The following is a 12,924-nucleotide window of genomic DNA, read 5'->3' as shown; positions in this document are numbered from 1 at the left end:
CCTCCAAGTGAACCAAACTAAATCCTGGGAGTGCCTGGGTAAGGGCTAAGGCATCACTACCCGGTCACTGCCATGGGCGAGCCCAGCGTCATTTGTGGTGGGGAAAGGAGGTGTGCTTGTCCATCTCAGAGTCCTTGGTTAGGTGGTGGGGGGGTGTAACTGCCACTGCCCCTCCCCAAATACCCACTGACTGCATTCTGTTTCTGCCTTTCCAGATCATCGCTATGAAGGATGGCACCATCCAGAGGGAAGGCACACTCAAGGACTTCCAGAGGTCTGAATGCCAGCTCTTTGAGCACTGGAAGACCCTCATGAACCGGCAGGACCAAGAGTTGGAGAAGGTAGGGTGATCCTGGGAGTCAGGCAGCCACCCCCAGGGGGATAGTAGCTCCTCGAACCTGAACTCCTACAGGACTTTCTGCCCTCATTGTCTCAGGATGCCCCCAAAGGACCAACGTGATTGCTGGGCATGAACTTGCTCCTACCAGAGAAGAGCCTGCCCCTGTGCCAGTTACCAAGGCAGAATCAGGTGGATGCTTTCCCCTTATCCTGAGATAGGCACTGTTTTAGGAAGTTTCACAAAATCAACTCAAATTTGCTAAGCCAAAGAAAAAGAGGGGAGTTAAGGATTTATTCATTTTTGAAAGCTAGGAGTCCAGGGCTGTCATAGTTTCAGGTAGAGCTAGAGCCACATAATCAGTGTCATCAGGAATCAGAGGACTTTATTCTCACGGTAGCAGTGAAGGCCATTGACAGTCTCAGGTTGACCTTCTCCCAGTTCAACAACACTGCCAGAATGAGGGTACCTCTTTCATAATAGTTTAGCAAAAGTCCCAGGGCTGACTCTTCTTGGTCCAATTTGAGCTCATCAGTGAACAATTAATTGTGGCCAAGGATGTTTAAAGTAAGGATTGGCTTGTTCTGAGTCACATGCCCACTCCTGGAGCCAAGGAGAATGATCAGTCCACCTCAGTCACAGATAGGGGAGAGGCATCTCCCTAGGGATATTGGGGTGCTGTTAGTGTGTGAAGGAGAAGGAGTGAATTCTGGCAAGACAAAAATGTTTCTATCTGGACTCTCACCAGAGGTGGCTACCCCTTGCCCCCCTTTTCCCCTCTGCACACCCTGAAGACATTGACCAAGCATCATCTGTCTTGCAGGAGACTGTCATGGAAAGAAAAGCCACAGAGCCAGGCCAAGGTCTGCCCCGGGCCATGTCCTCCAGAGATGGTTTCCTGCAGGATGAGGAAGAGGAGGAAGGTACAAAATGGGACTAGGAGTGAAAACATGGTCAACCATGAGGACACGAAGGTTTGGGGCTGTGGGAATGGTAATCTAGAATGCCTCTGAGTACCTCAGTTTTCCCTTCTGTAAGCAAGGATAACACATCCCTTGGTTCCCCCTAAGAAGTATGTGAAATGTGAAGCCCCAGAGTGGGTTCTGTGGCCTACAGAGGAGGCAGCCGAGAGCGAGGAGGAGGACAACCTGTCATCAGTGCTGCACCAGCGTGCCAAGATTCCATGGAGGGCCTGTGCCAAATATCTGTCATCTGCTGGTGTCCTGCTTCTGTCCCTGCTTGTCTTCTCCCAGCTGCTCAAGCACATGGTATTGGTGGCCATCGACTACTGGCTGGCCAAGTGGACCGACAGTTCCCTGACCCTGAACCCTGTGGCCAGAAACTGCTCCCTCAGCCAGGTGTGAGAACATGTTTGAGCAATTTACCTGACAATAATGCAGCAGTCAGGGAAAAAAAGTGTGTGGAGCCGGGGGAAAGGGTGGGGGAGGGCTGAGTCTTGCACACCCTTGGGACCCCGCCTCATTCTCTGCCCGTCCCAGGAGTGCCAGACTGTCTATGCTATGGTGTTCACGGTGCTCTGCAGCCTGGGCATCGTGCTGTGCCTCGTCACGTCTATTGCAGTAGAGTGGACAGGACTGAAGGTGGCCAAGAGGTTGCACCGCAGCCTGCTGAACCAGATCATCCTGGCTCCCATGAGGTACTCCTCCCCTGTGGGGCTGGGCCTGGGGTCGTGTCACTGTTCTCTGGGCCTCAGTGTTCCCACCCATAAAATGGGGATGGGGATATATAATCTCTGTCACAAAATGCTGGGGTGACTCCAGAAGATGGAACGTGTGAAAGTACCTTCCTAAGGGCAGAAAACAGAGGGAATCTGGCATTTACTCAGCCAGATGCAGTGCTAGGTTAGTTCATCCAGCTGTAACTTCTGCCCCTTAGTCAGCCTCTTTCAGTCTCTGAGTGAATTTTAGTTTCACTTCCCTAAGCAGGTACCATCTGGCTGTCCCCACCCCCCACTCCCTACCTCTCTGCTCCCTCTGCCAGCATGCAGGTTCTGATGCTGGGATACGGGGCAGCTACTCTAATTTTCTGAAATGAGATGAATAAAAGTCCAAAGTTCAATTAGCATTAAAGGGGTTTAAAGATGTCACTGACACACTGCCCAACTTGTTCTTTTTTTTTTTCTTTTTAATTTTTATTTTTATTGAGGTAACATTGGTTTATAATATTGTGTAGGTTTTAGGTGTACAGCATTAAAACTCAACACCTGTAGGTTATAGGTGTACATCATATTCACCTCTAAATGTGGTTTTCATCGTCCACCATACACTGACCTCCCTTTCCCTACCTCCCCACTCCTTTTTCCCTGCCCCTCTGGTGACTGCCATTTTGTTCTTATAAGCTAACAGCTTTTCCTCTGGTTATTCATTTGTTTCTTTATCTTCCACACATAAGTGAAATCATTTGGTATTTATCTTCCCCTGAATTATTTCACTAAAACAACTCCCGTTTTAAAACACAACAGGAAAGCAGGTTACCTGGCCTGTTTCCAGTGCCAAAACTATATATACTGACTATATATAAACTATGTGTGTGTACAAATATATGTGTTTGTATACATATTGACTATGCTTTTTTACCTCTTGGCTCTCTGCGGCCCCCAGACATTGTTTCAAAATTTACTTCCTCTTTATTTGTCCCAGATTTGTGGTTCTGAAATTCTCTGGTTGGGGTTGGACTGACTCCTGGTCACAGCCAGAGTGATGGCAGCCAGAGTGGACTTGGAAGTTCAGCCATCTGACAGGCTGTTCCCAGGGTCCTCCCTGGCAAGTTGTCCTGCTGGAAAGGACTCTGTGTCCCCAGGAGGAACAACTGCTGAGTGAGTCAGGTGGAGTGAGCAGCTGAAAAAGAAGGCAGTGGTGCCACGTGAACCTGAGAGTCAGAGAGGCGAGAGGGGCCAGCACCCCTTCTGGCAGCTGCAGGAAATCCCAGGGCCACAGGCCAGATATCTGCAGACCCACAAAGGCGACCGCCCCTGGGAAACCAAATCTGGACAACTCCAGAGTCACCAAAATGAAAGAAATAATTACCTTGTTCAGTAAGTAGGGAAGAAACCAATAACAAAGGAGTAAATTTGTTTTGCCATTGCCTCTTAGGTTTTTTGAGACCACACCCCTGGGAAGCATCCTAAACAGATTTTCTTCTGACTGTAACACCATCGACCAGGTACACAGGACTATCACTTATTTCCCCAGTTCAAAGACAGGTCAGAACCCTGGGGCCTTTTCCTGTCTAGGGCTGACTTCTCCAGATGGGGTGATGAGACATGGGGGAAGAACACAGTGGGCCCTACTCTGGTTATAATGCTACCTCAGGGTCTGGGGCCTCCCCTGTGAGACCCTCATAGTAAGGCTGTAAAAAAAACAATGCTTTTTGCCTCAAGACCCCTCCCAGATCATTCCAGTAACATTCAGGCATATTCTGAACCAGGTGACTGATTTTGTGGAGAATGTTCGTTTTAATTTAGCCTGTTCACTGTTTATCATTGGACTAAATAATGTGAAGACAAGGTCCTGATTCCTGCTGTCAGGGAGCCCACAGTGTGGCTGGTGAGATAAGACTTGCACTCTTAATAAAGGAAGAAAGCAAAACATGGGGGCAGATAACACATGGAACATAATCAAATATCAGAACTCACCTCTTGCTCTCACCCTCCCTCCGTCAGCACATCCCATCCACGCTGGAGTGCCTGAGCCGCTCCACCCTGCTCTGTGTCTCAGCTCTGGCTGTCATCTCCTATGTCACACCTGTATTCCTCGTGGCCCTCTTTCCCCTGGCTGTGGTGTGCTACTTCATCCAGAAGTACTTCCGGGTGGCATCCAGGTGAGGGCAGCATTTGCGTTGTCTGGGGGGGGTGTGCTTTGCATTGGGCAATTTGGTACTTTTATGAGAATCACCATCATAAAAGTAGTAGAGTCATCTTCGCTCAAAAAAAAGGGGGGGGAAATAGAAATGTTCTATTCCACTATCCTAATATTAGCATCTGTCACACACACACTGCTGTTAGTATCTGGACTATTTCTTTAGGACATATGGTCAGGACTGGACTAGCTAGGTCAGGGTGTAAAAACATGCTTATGCTCTTCATTCATTTTGCCAAAATGCTTGCCAGAAGGGTTCTGTGATTCCATTGAGCAGGTTGATCGCTGATACATGAAATCAGTGGGCACCTGACATGAGGGGTGTCACAGCAGAGTCACGTGGACCCAGAGCATGCAGCCTACGTGAGTCCAGGCAGGACTGGAAACTTTGACTTGAAGAAGCCTCTTATAGCTGTTCACTGATCCCAGTTGCCCTCATGAACCCTGGAGCCAGGCTTGCCTCTTTCCTACACAAAAGCTTCTAAGGATATTTTCTAGGAAGTTCTTCCTGGGAGTGATTATATTACACTAAGATTCAGAGAATTACAGGAAAAATTTTTAAAGAACCTCTAGGCCAATATTTCTCAAACTGCTAACGACAACCTGTCCATCATTGGGCCATGAAATCAATATCATAGATCACAACCAGCATTTTTAAAACATGAAATAGAACAGATAATAGGGGTCTGTATTCATATAGTAAAAGTAAGCTTTGCTCCATGAATCTCTGGGTTGTATAGAGTTGTGTGTGTGTGTATGTGTTGACTTATGATATGAAATATATTTCTTCTTGACGGTTGTGGTCAGAAAGGCTAAGTACCTTTCCCAAGTGTGTAGAGTTTGTTAGAAACTGGAGTCAAAATGTTGATCAGCCATAATAATTAAATTTAGATATATTTTGGGCACAATTACCTTGCCCACAAGGAACAAGATTTATACAAATGGCTTTTTGCCTGAATGATACAGAATCCCCTGGTATCCAGAAGGAACATAGCGCATTGATATTCACCAACTCAGTGGTTTTTCAAACACTGTACAAGCTGTTCTACAAAGTTCATTTCTTCTGCCAGAGAAGCCACTGTTCCCCTGGCAGTGGAGTTGCTTTGTCCAGGAAAGACACTTTCTGCATCCCAAGCTGCAACCACCCCTTACCCCCCCCCACACACACACACACTTGTCAAGGTGCAGCGATGGGGAGCAGGAGCAATCCTGTTTCCATGGAAACCTCTGTCCTTGCCCCTTCAAATTACCCTTTAGATCCTTTTCTGTGATGTTGGGGAAGAGGACTATAAGCTTTGAGCTTAGTTCTTCTCTTCCTTTGACCGAGGTCCCAAGCAGCAGGTTTTCTCCTGTGAAAAGGACTTAACACCGCTTGCCAAGCCTTGTGGCAGAGCATAACTGTTCATTAGGCACCAGGGACAGATTTAGATGTGAGGTAGATGGGGCCCAGGGTATCAGGGGCTATGGCAACCTGCTCTGTTTAAGTATTTTGCATAAGTCAGCTCATCTAGTCTTCACAATAGTTTGATTGGGTGGGCGGGGTGCGGGGGAGCTACCATTCCTTCTTTACAGGTGAAAAACCAGTTCCTGGAGAGGTGAACCCTTATGCCCACCCACACAGGGGTGTGGCACTGGGGTTCATCTGAGCCTGGGCCTCCCTCTTAACCGCTCTGCTCCCCCACACAGGGACCTGCAGCAGCTGGATGATTCCACCCAGCTCCCTCTGCTCTCGCACTTTGCTGAAACCGTGGAAGGCCTTACCACCATCCGGGCCTTCAGGTATCGGATTCACTCCCCAGGGAGGTGGGGGTCACAGGTCATGAGATTCATTTCTTGAGTTCCACTTAGGAAGGCCCAGGACACATCTCTCCAAACCCAAGGTCAGTCCCCAAGGCCCAGATGTTGTCCACCAAAGGGGTCCAGCCCATGGGTTCCAGCTGTCTGAACCAAACTGAAATCTCAACCCTACAGCCAAGCCCAAGGCGTCTATAAACTAAGGCAGAATATGAAAAGAAACAAAGCTGGGACAATTTCAGTGCCAGAAAGGCCCTTTTATCATGTGGGTCAGCCCTGAGGCCATTTTTCATTGAGAATCTCCTGTGAGCCAAGTGCTATGCTGAGTTCTTTACATGCCGAACTCATTCATCCTGCACCTGCAACCCTAGGTGGTATCATGAATTCTATTTCTCAGATAAGAAAACTGAGGCTTACAGATGTTACATAACCTCTCTGTATAAGGCCCACAAAGCCCAGACTTGAACCTGGTCATTCATTCAACAAACATTTACTGAACACTCCCCTGGTTCTAAGGAATATGCCACGCACTAAAAAGATAGAGATAAGTCAGATGAGCCCCTGCTCTGGAGGCATTTATATTCCAGGCCATGATAAACCCATGTGACAGGTATTCTGAAAGAAGGGGAGACAAAGACTAAGAGAGCATAGAAGGAAGGCAGTCATGGAATGCTTCACAAAAGAGGTGTCATTGGAGTTAGAACTCAAAAGATGAGTGAGTTTATCAGACTGGAGCAATTCCCTGAAAATATCAGTGCCCCTGTCATCCTCTTGCCATCCTGAGTCATGATTTAGGGTGGACTGTAGCATTTGAGACTGCCTGGTCAGTGGAGGGGCTCCAGCCTTTCTCTGTTTTATTTGAGCATGCGTCTTCCATCCAGACGGGCTAGAGATCCCTGACCCAGACAGTTGGACTCTGATCTCTCAGTCTCACCAAGAATGATTCTAGGTTATTTTTAGGATGCCACAGCTATGCAGGTTGTGACAGTAACCATGAGACACCAAGCTCTGTGTCCAGGAGTAACCCTAGGGCTCAAGGACCAACCAAGAGTGCCCAGGGTGGCTTGTATCTTTTACCATTTGCAATCCTGTAAAAGGTGCCTGGCCCCCAGTACAGCACTGCAGCCCCCCTTTGCACCTGAGCTTGGTGGGAGGTCCTCTTCAAGGTCTTATCAGAGTAACGCAAAGCAGAGCAAAGCCAAGCAGAGCTCAGCCTTGGCCTTGCCTCTGCTCTGGGGCATCCTGTGCAAGCTTGTGCCATGTTCCACAAAAAAGCTTCTTGGAGTCTGCCATATGGCTCTATGGTCTCCCAGTGCCCTCTTCTCAAGCCTGGACTTTGCAACTTCCCTCAACTTCCAGGTCCCTCCACATCTCTGGATCTCATCTCGATTCTGTTTTGGTGATGTCCTTCTTCCAGTTGGTATCCCAGAGGCCTTCAAGCTGGGTCCTGGGCCAAGGTTGTGACTTTCAGGGAATGAGCCAGACCCTCTTTGTAGGAGCTGAGTGTGTCCCAGCATCCTGTCATCAGCTTCGGACCACATCAGTCAGCTAGAGGAGCTGTTTCACACCAAGGCCTAAATACCCTGCACGCACACAGTGGATGATTTTTAAATTTGCAGAGAGAACTTTTTAATCATCCCTGCTTGTGTTTCATTCATTGGCTTTTGCCCAGAAGCCTACCCTGTTGAGAGCTAACTAACACTTGATTCACTATTACCACAGGACAGCACAATGCTACGTGCTGTGCATGCATCACTGCATTTAATCCTCACAAAAGTTCTGTGGCGTTGGAATAAGTAGCCATGTTGTACAGACGAAGACACCCAGAAAGGCTGAGTTACCAACCTGAGGTCACAGAGTTGGTCACTAAGAGCTGGTGCTGGCCTTGGGACTCAGTCCTATCTGACTGATTTTTCCAGGAGGACCTGCTTTTCCCAAAAAAGTTTCAAGAGTCCCCAGCACTGGGCTCAGTGTTGAGTTCAGAGGTTAGGTCTACATAGGAACTAAACTATTACTATCCCCATTTCACCAATGAGGAAACTGAGTTTCAGCGCTGACATACAGACAGTAAATAAAAATGCTTATACTTCAGCCTGGGTCTGCATGGCCCCAAATCTGGGCTCTTTCCAAAACCCTCACTATTGCACACCTATCACTGAAGCTCCCAGGTCACATGCACCCCCATGCACATCCACCCCTCACAATAGTCACACAGCCCTCAGACCCTCCCATCACACACACGTGCTCTTACACACGCACCTCTTCAACTCGCACTTACACTGTAAATGTGTGGATCCCATCTCACCTCCGAAACATCACACACACACCCTGTGGCTGTGCAATCACATGCTCTTTTAAACCTCAGAGACTTAATGCACTTTCCTTAGACACATAGTTTAGACTCAGAATTAACCAAAGCAGAGCAAATGCCCAACAAGGTCTGTCCTGAGTCCCGCTGATTCTCCCAGTCATGTCTGAGATTAGGGCTGAGACAATTCATCTTCATTCATCATCAAACAAGTTCCTGCCCCTCCTCTAGGCCTGGCCTAAGCCAGCCAGGTCTGAAGGGGTGGCCAGAGAGGGTGGTGCCAAGAGCCCAAAAGAGCTCCTCAGAGAGAAGAGGCCAGTCTTATGTGTGGTAACACAGGAGGATGTAATGAGGACACGGGTGGAAAAGAAGCTTCCAGAGTTCCTCACACAGAGAGATTCCATCTACTTTAGATGGTCAGAGGAGGCTCCATTCATTCATGTATTCCTTCAACAAAGATTTATTGAGTGTACCAGATGCTAGGGATGTATGGGCAAACAAAACAAACAAGGTCTCCATGGAGTTTGCAGTCTAATAAAGAAGGTGGATCATAAACAGAGAAATGAATATATGCAAAGAGGTTATGAAATAAAGAGGCTGCAGAGATAGATAACAGCAGGCAAGGAAAGGCCTCTGTAAAGAATATCATTTGAAGTAAGGCCTAAAGGTCAAGAGGAATCAGCCTTGTAAAAAGCAGAGAAAACGTATGCAAAGGCCCTAGGGTAGGGAAGAATTAGTACTGTCACTATATTGCATTATAGTGACCAGGGGAATTTGTGGCCTGGATGAAGCCTGATGAGGTTGGCAAGAGCTGGCTCACACAGGCTTCTGGCAAGGAGATGGCTCTTTATCCTAAAAGCAATGGGAAGTCACTGATATCCTATGCAGGGGAAAGAGAGGATATAATTTATGATTTAGAAAGATGATGCTGGCTATTATGTGAAGATGGTGCTGGCTACTATGTGAGGGAAACTGCAGGTAGACCTAGAAGAAGCTGGTACGGTAGTCCAATTGAGCCTGTGGTAGGCGGGAAGCAAGAGAAGTAGGCAAAGGCAAGGGTTATTTTGAAAGTAGGAATAAGGGGACATGCTGAGGGATTGGCTGTGAATCCAGATGATTCCTGGGTTTCTGGCCTGAGCAACTAGGTGGGCAGAGGTGCCCTTTATTGTAATGAGGAAGCACTGGACAGAAGAATGGGTCTTGTCATAAAAATAAGAGTTTGAAGAAGGTGGGACTCTTGACAGGTTTGAATAAATAAAAAGTTGCTGGGAGGGCTTTCCGGAGAGGAATGGTATACATAAGTTTGCAGAGGTGGACTATCTGGAAGCTGGTGAGGCCCATGTGGGCACCTCTGTCTATAAGGAGTTCCAGGGGCTACATGGGCCAGGATCATTCCTTCAGACTCCCCTCATCTAGGTACGAGGTCCGATTCCAGCAGAAGCTCCTCGAATACACAGACTCCAATAACATCGCCTCTCTCTTCCTCACGGCTGCGAACAGATGGCTAGAAGTCCGCATGGTAAGTGGCACCTACTCCCATCCTAGATCCCAACACAGGGGTTGTGTGAGGGGTTTAGGCCAAATATGAACCAGTGGTGGGGGGAGAGACCATGTGCGCACACAGGGTAAGCCCCAGCCTCCTACTTTCCCAGGCTTGATGGTCCTCCCGGTGTCCTGCCGGGTGAGCCCCCTCGTCCCTGTATCCATGCAGGGACTTATGTGTCCGAGATGTGTGCTGATAGCAAGAATGGGTGTGTGTTTTCCTGTGATGAGTGTGTCTGAAGTGGGTCATGTGACGCCTATGTTGTGTGCTCATGTGGGCCTGCAGATAAGGCATTCGTGTTCGGATGTGTGCAGGGGGCTGGGAGTGAGGAGGCACAAACCCTACACGTGCTGGTTTGGAGCTCCAGCTGTCATGGGCCTCCTGTGTCTGACAATGTGCACGTGAGATGTGGGACTGGGGTGGAGTCTCTGCTGAGTTGCTTTCTGCCCCAAGGGTGAGAGGTGGTTGGGGAGTTCTGAGGCCCCAATGCCCCCAAGGCCCTGGCCAGCTCCCCTCCCTCCCTAGGAGTACATTGGTGCATGTGTGGTTCTCATCGCTGCCGTGACCTCCATCTCCAACTCCCTGCACGGGGAGCTCTCTGCCGGCCTCGTGGGACTAGGCCTCACCTATGCTCTAATGGTGAGTGACAGGGGAGGGTTCAGACGCCTGCACTTGGAAAATTCCCGGGCACCTTCCCGACTTGAGATACCCCTAAGACTCACCCCAAGGCACTCTGAGTTTGATGCCAGAGGGGACATGTGGGCAGGAGGATTGACTGCAGTCCCTGCCTCTTTATCTAGGACTCAGGCCCTAGATAGGAGTGGGTGAGAAGCCATGTTCATTGCAATCTGCACTTTATGCCTCCTGGGAGAGCCACTCCAAACTGCCAACTGGTTGACAGTAGAAAGCACATGGGCCCTGGCTCATTCTCGGCTATAAGAAAAGCCATCCTGGGGCCTTCCTGGTGGCCTAGGGGTTAAGTCTCTGCACTGTCACTGCTATGGCCTGAGTTCGATCCCTGGCCAGGGAGATAAACCACATATGGCACAGTAGACCTCTCCTGCCTCGCTTGCTGCTCCCCTCAGCAGTGTATTTCAGTCAATCTGCCTGTTCTGCTCCCCACTCTGTCCCTGGTGAATCCTCTCACCCCCTGCACCTCTGGCCTACATCCCAGTTCTTCCATGCAAAAAAAGAAAAAAGAAGAGCCATCCTGGTGGCTATGGGCAGGACAAGTGATCACTGGCTGTCTGTAACTGGCTTCCCCCAAATGCAGGTCTCCAACTACCTCAACTGGATGGTGAGGAACCTGGCAGACATGGAGATCCAGCTAGGGGCTGTGAAGCGTATCCATGGGCTCCTGAAAACTGAAGCGGAGAGCTACGAGGGTCTGCTGGGTGAGGGGCACAGGAGGACTGGGTTGAGGGGGACCAGAAAAGGGTCCAGGGTAGGGTGGCACTCCTCGGTATCAGCTGTGGACTGCACCTGGTAGCTGACCCCCAACCTGCCCCCAGCACCTTCACTGATCCCGAAGAACTGGCCAGACCAGGGGAAGATCCAGATCCAGAACCTGAGCGTGCGCTACGACAGCTCCCTGAAGCCGGTGCTGAAGCATGTCAACGCCCTCATCTCCCCAGGACAGAAGGTCAGGGGACAGGGAAGGCACAGGGCCTAATAGCCTCCCAGAGTCACCCCAGGCCTAGTGACCATTCACAGACCCCCCAGTCTCCCAGCCCTGGTCCCCTCACACTGACAAGGCTCATTCTGCCTCTCCCTTCCTCCCTCTCCCCCATCCTGTGTTTTCACTCACCCACCAAGGAGGTCACCCTGGACTCCTATGGCTTAGAGGGGCTTTGTCAGGGATCCCCTACAAATGCACAAGGGCTCTGCCAGGCTGCTGTCACCTGAGCTTCAAAGAAGAGGCCTAGGAGCAGAAAACAAGACTGCCCTTGTCCTGGGGAGGCACTTTGATCTCTAATTCCCTCCTCAGGCCCCCTCAGCTCTCCCTGACACTGTTCCTCTCCTTCTGCCTTTGTCACTATCGCTCTTTCTGTTTTGGTCCCTTATTATCATTTTTGTTGGTACCCAAGTGATGGGATCAGAGATGGCTCCATTTTCAGGTGGGGCACATAAATACCTCCCTACACACCCACCCCGCCACTTCTGCCCCTTTCTGCACATCCACTCACATAAAGACACACCAGTGCCCTACAGCCAAGTACCACACATGGCCAGACCCACACCCAGGCCCAGACAAGTGGACAACTACACCCTGCACTTGCTTGTCAGTCCCCATGGGAGCCCACTCTGGGTTCAAGTCCAAATCCAGGGCCCAGCCCTAGCCAAAGAGTAGCTGATCAGAAAACCAGGTGAAGAAGACCTGCCGTGACCTTCCTACAGACCCTAGCTCCTGGCTGCCCCCAGATGCCCCACAGTATACCTGCTCGTCTCTTTCTAGATCGGGATCTGTGGCCGCACAGGCAGTGGAAAATCCTCCTTCTCGCTCGCCTTCTTCCGCATGGTAGACATGTTCGAAGGTGAGCAGTGTGGTGGGTAGGCTCCATGTTCCCGCAGCCGCCTGTCCTGTGATATGGTAGACATCACAGGAGGCCCAGCCGTCACTGCCTCCCCATATATCCTCCTTGGGGTTAACATATGAGGTTAGATTGTTCCAGCACCACCATCCCCCAGGTGTGCCCCACCTGTGTCATCCTCCCCATGCAGGGCGCATCATCATTGATGGCATTGACATCGCCAAACTGCCGCTGCATACCCTGCGCTCTCGCCTCTCCATCATCCTGCAGGATCCTGTCCTCTTCAGCGGCACCATCCGGTGAGCCTCCCACCCCAGGCCCAGGCTGGCTCAGCTCCACCAGATCTGGAGCACAGAGAAGGAGTGGATACAGCCAGAGCGCTCAGCTGGGTACCCACCTCCCTGGGCTAGCAGCCCTGGTCAGGCTTTGGTGCTACGAACTGGCTCTGGTCCCCCAGAGCTCTATCTTCATGCCTTCTCTTTCCTGTTAGGTCTGCACAGGTACTGGTAGGGGTACCCCAAACTTCAGATCTG

The 12,924-nt window shown here is 50.0% G+C and overlaps 1 protein-coding gene across 2 annotated transcripts in view; it reads left to right on the top strand.

Annotated features, from left to right (window-relative positions):
* Positions 1-12,924, top strand: part of ABCC8 (ATP binding cassette subfamily C member 8) — a 72,119-nt gene that overhangs the window by 56,735 nt on the left and 2,460 nt on the right. For both annotated transcript variants that reach the window (XM_037522723.2, XM_037522722.2), the window contains exons 23-35: positions 216-341; positions 1,161-1,260; positions 1,454-1,695; positions 1,837-1,994; positions 3,451-3,520; positions 4,020-4,177; positions 5,902-5,994; positions 9,734-9,836; positions 10,386-10,499; positions 11,134-11,254; positions 11,372-11,502; positions 12,316-12,394; positions 12,582-12,690. In XM_037522723.2, the coding sequence (XP_037378620.1) occupies positions 216-341; positions 1,161-1,260; positions 1,454-1,695; positions 1,837-1,994; positions 3,451-3,520; positions 4,020-4,177; positions 5,902-5,994; positions 9,734-9,836; positions 10,386-10,499; positions 11,134-11,254; positions 11,372-11,502; positions 12,316-12,394; positions 12,582-12,690 (1,604 nt within the window). The remainder of the gene's footprint in view (positions 1-215; positions 342-1,160; positions 1,261-1,453; positions 1,696-1,836; positions 1,995-3,450; positions 3,521-4,019; positions 4,178-5,901; positions 5,995-9,733; positions 9,837-10,385; positions 10,500-11,133; positions 11,255-11,371; positions 11,503-12,315; positions 12,395-12,581; positions 12,691-12,924) is intronic.

This window comes from Talpa occidentalis, unplaced genomic scaffold (genome assembly GCF_014898055.3).
Source record: "Talpa occidentalis isolate TD23 unplaced genomic scaffold, MPIMG_talOcc4v2.1 talOcc4.3, whole genome shotgun sequence".
NCBI lineage: Eukaryota > Metazoa > Chordata > Mammalia > Eulipotyphla > Talpidae > Talpa > Talpa occidentalis.
This window is presented reverse-complemented; position numbering and strand designations above follow the sequence as displayed.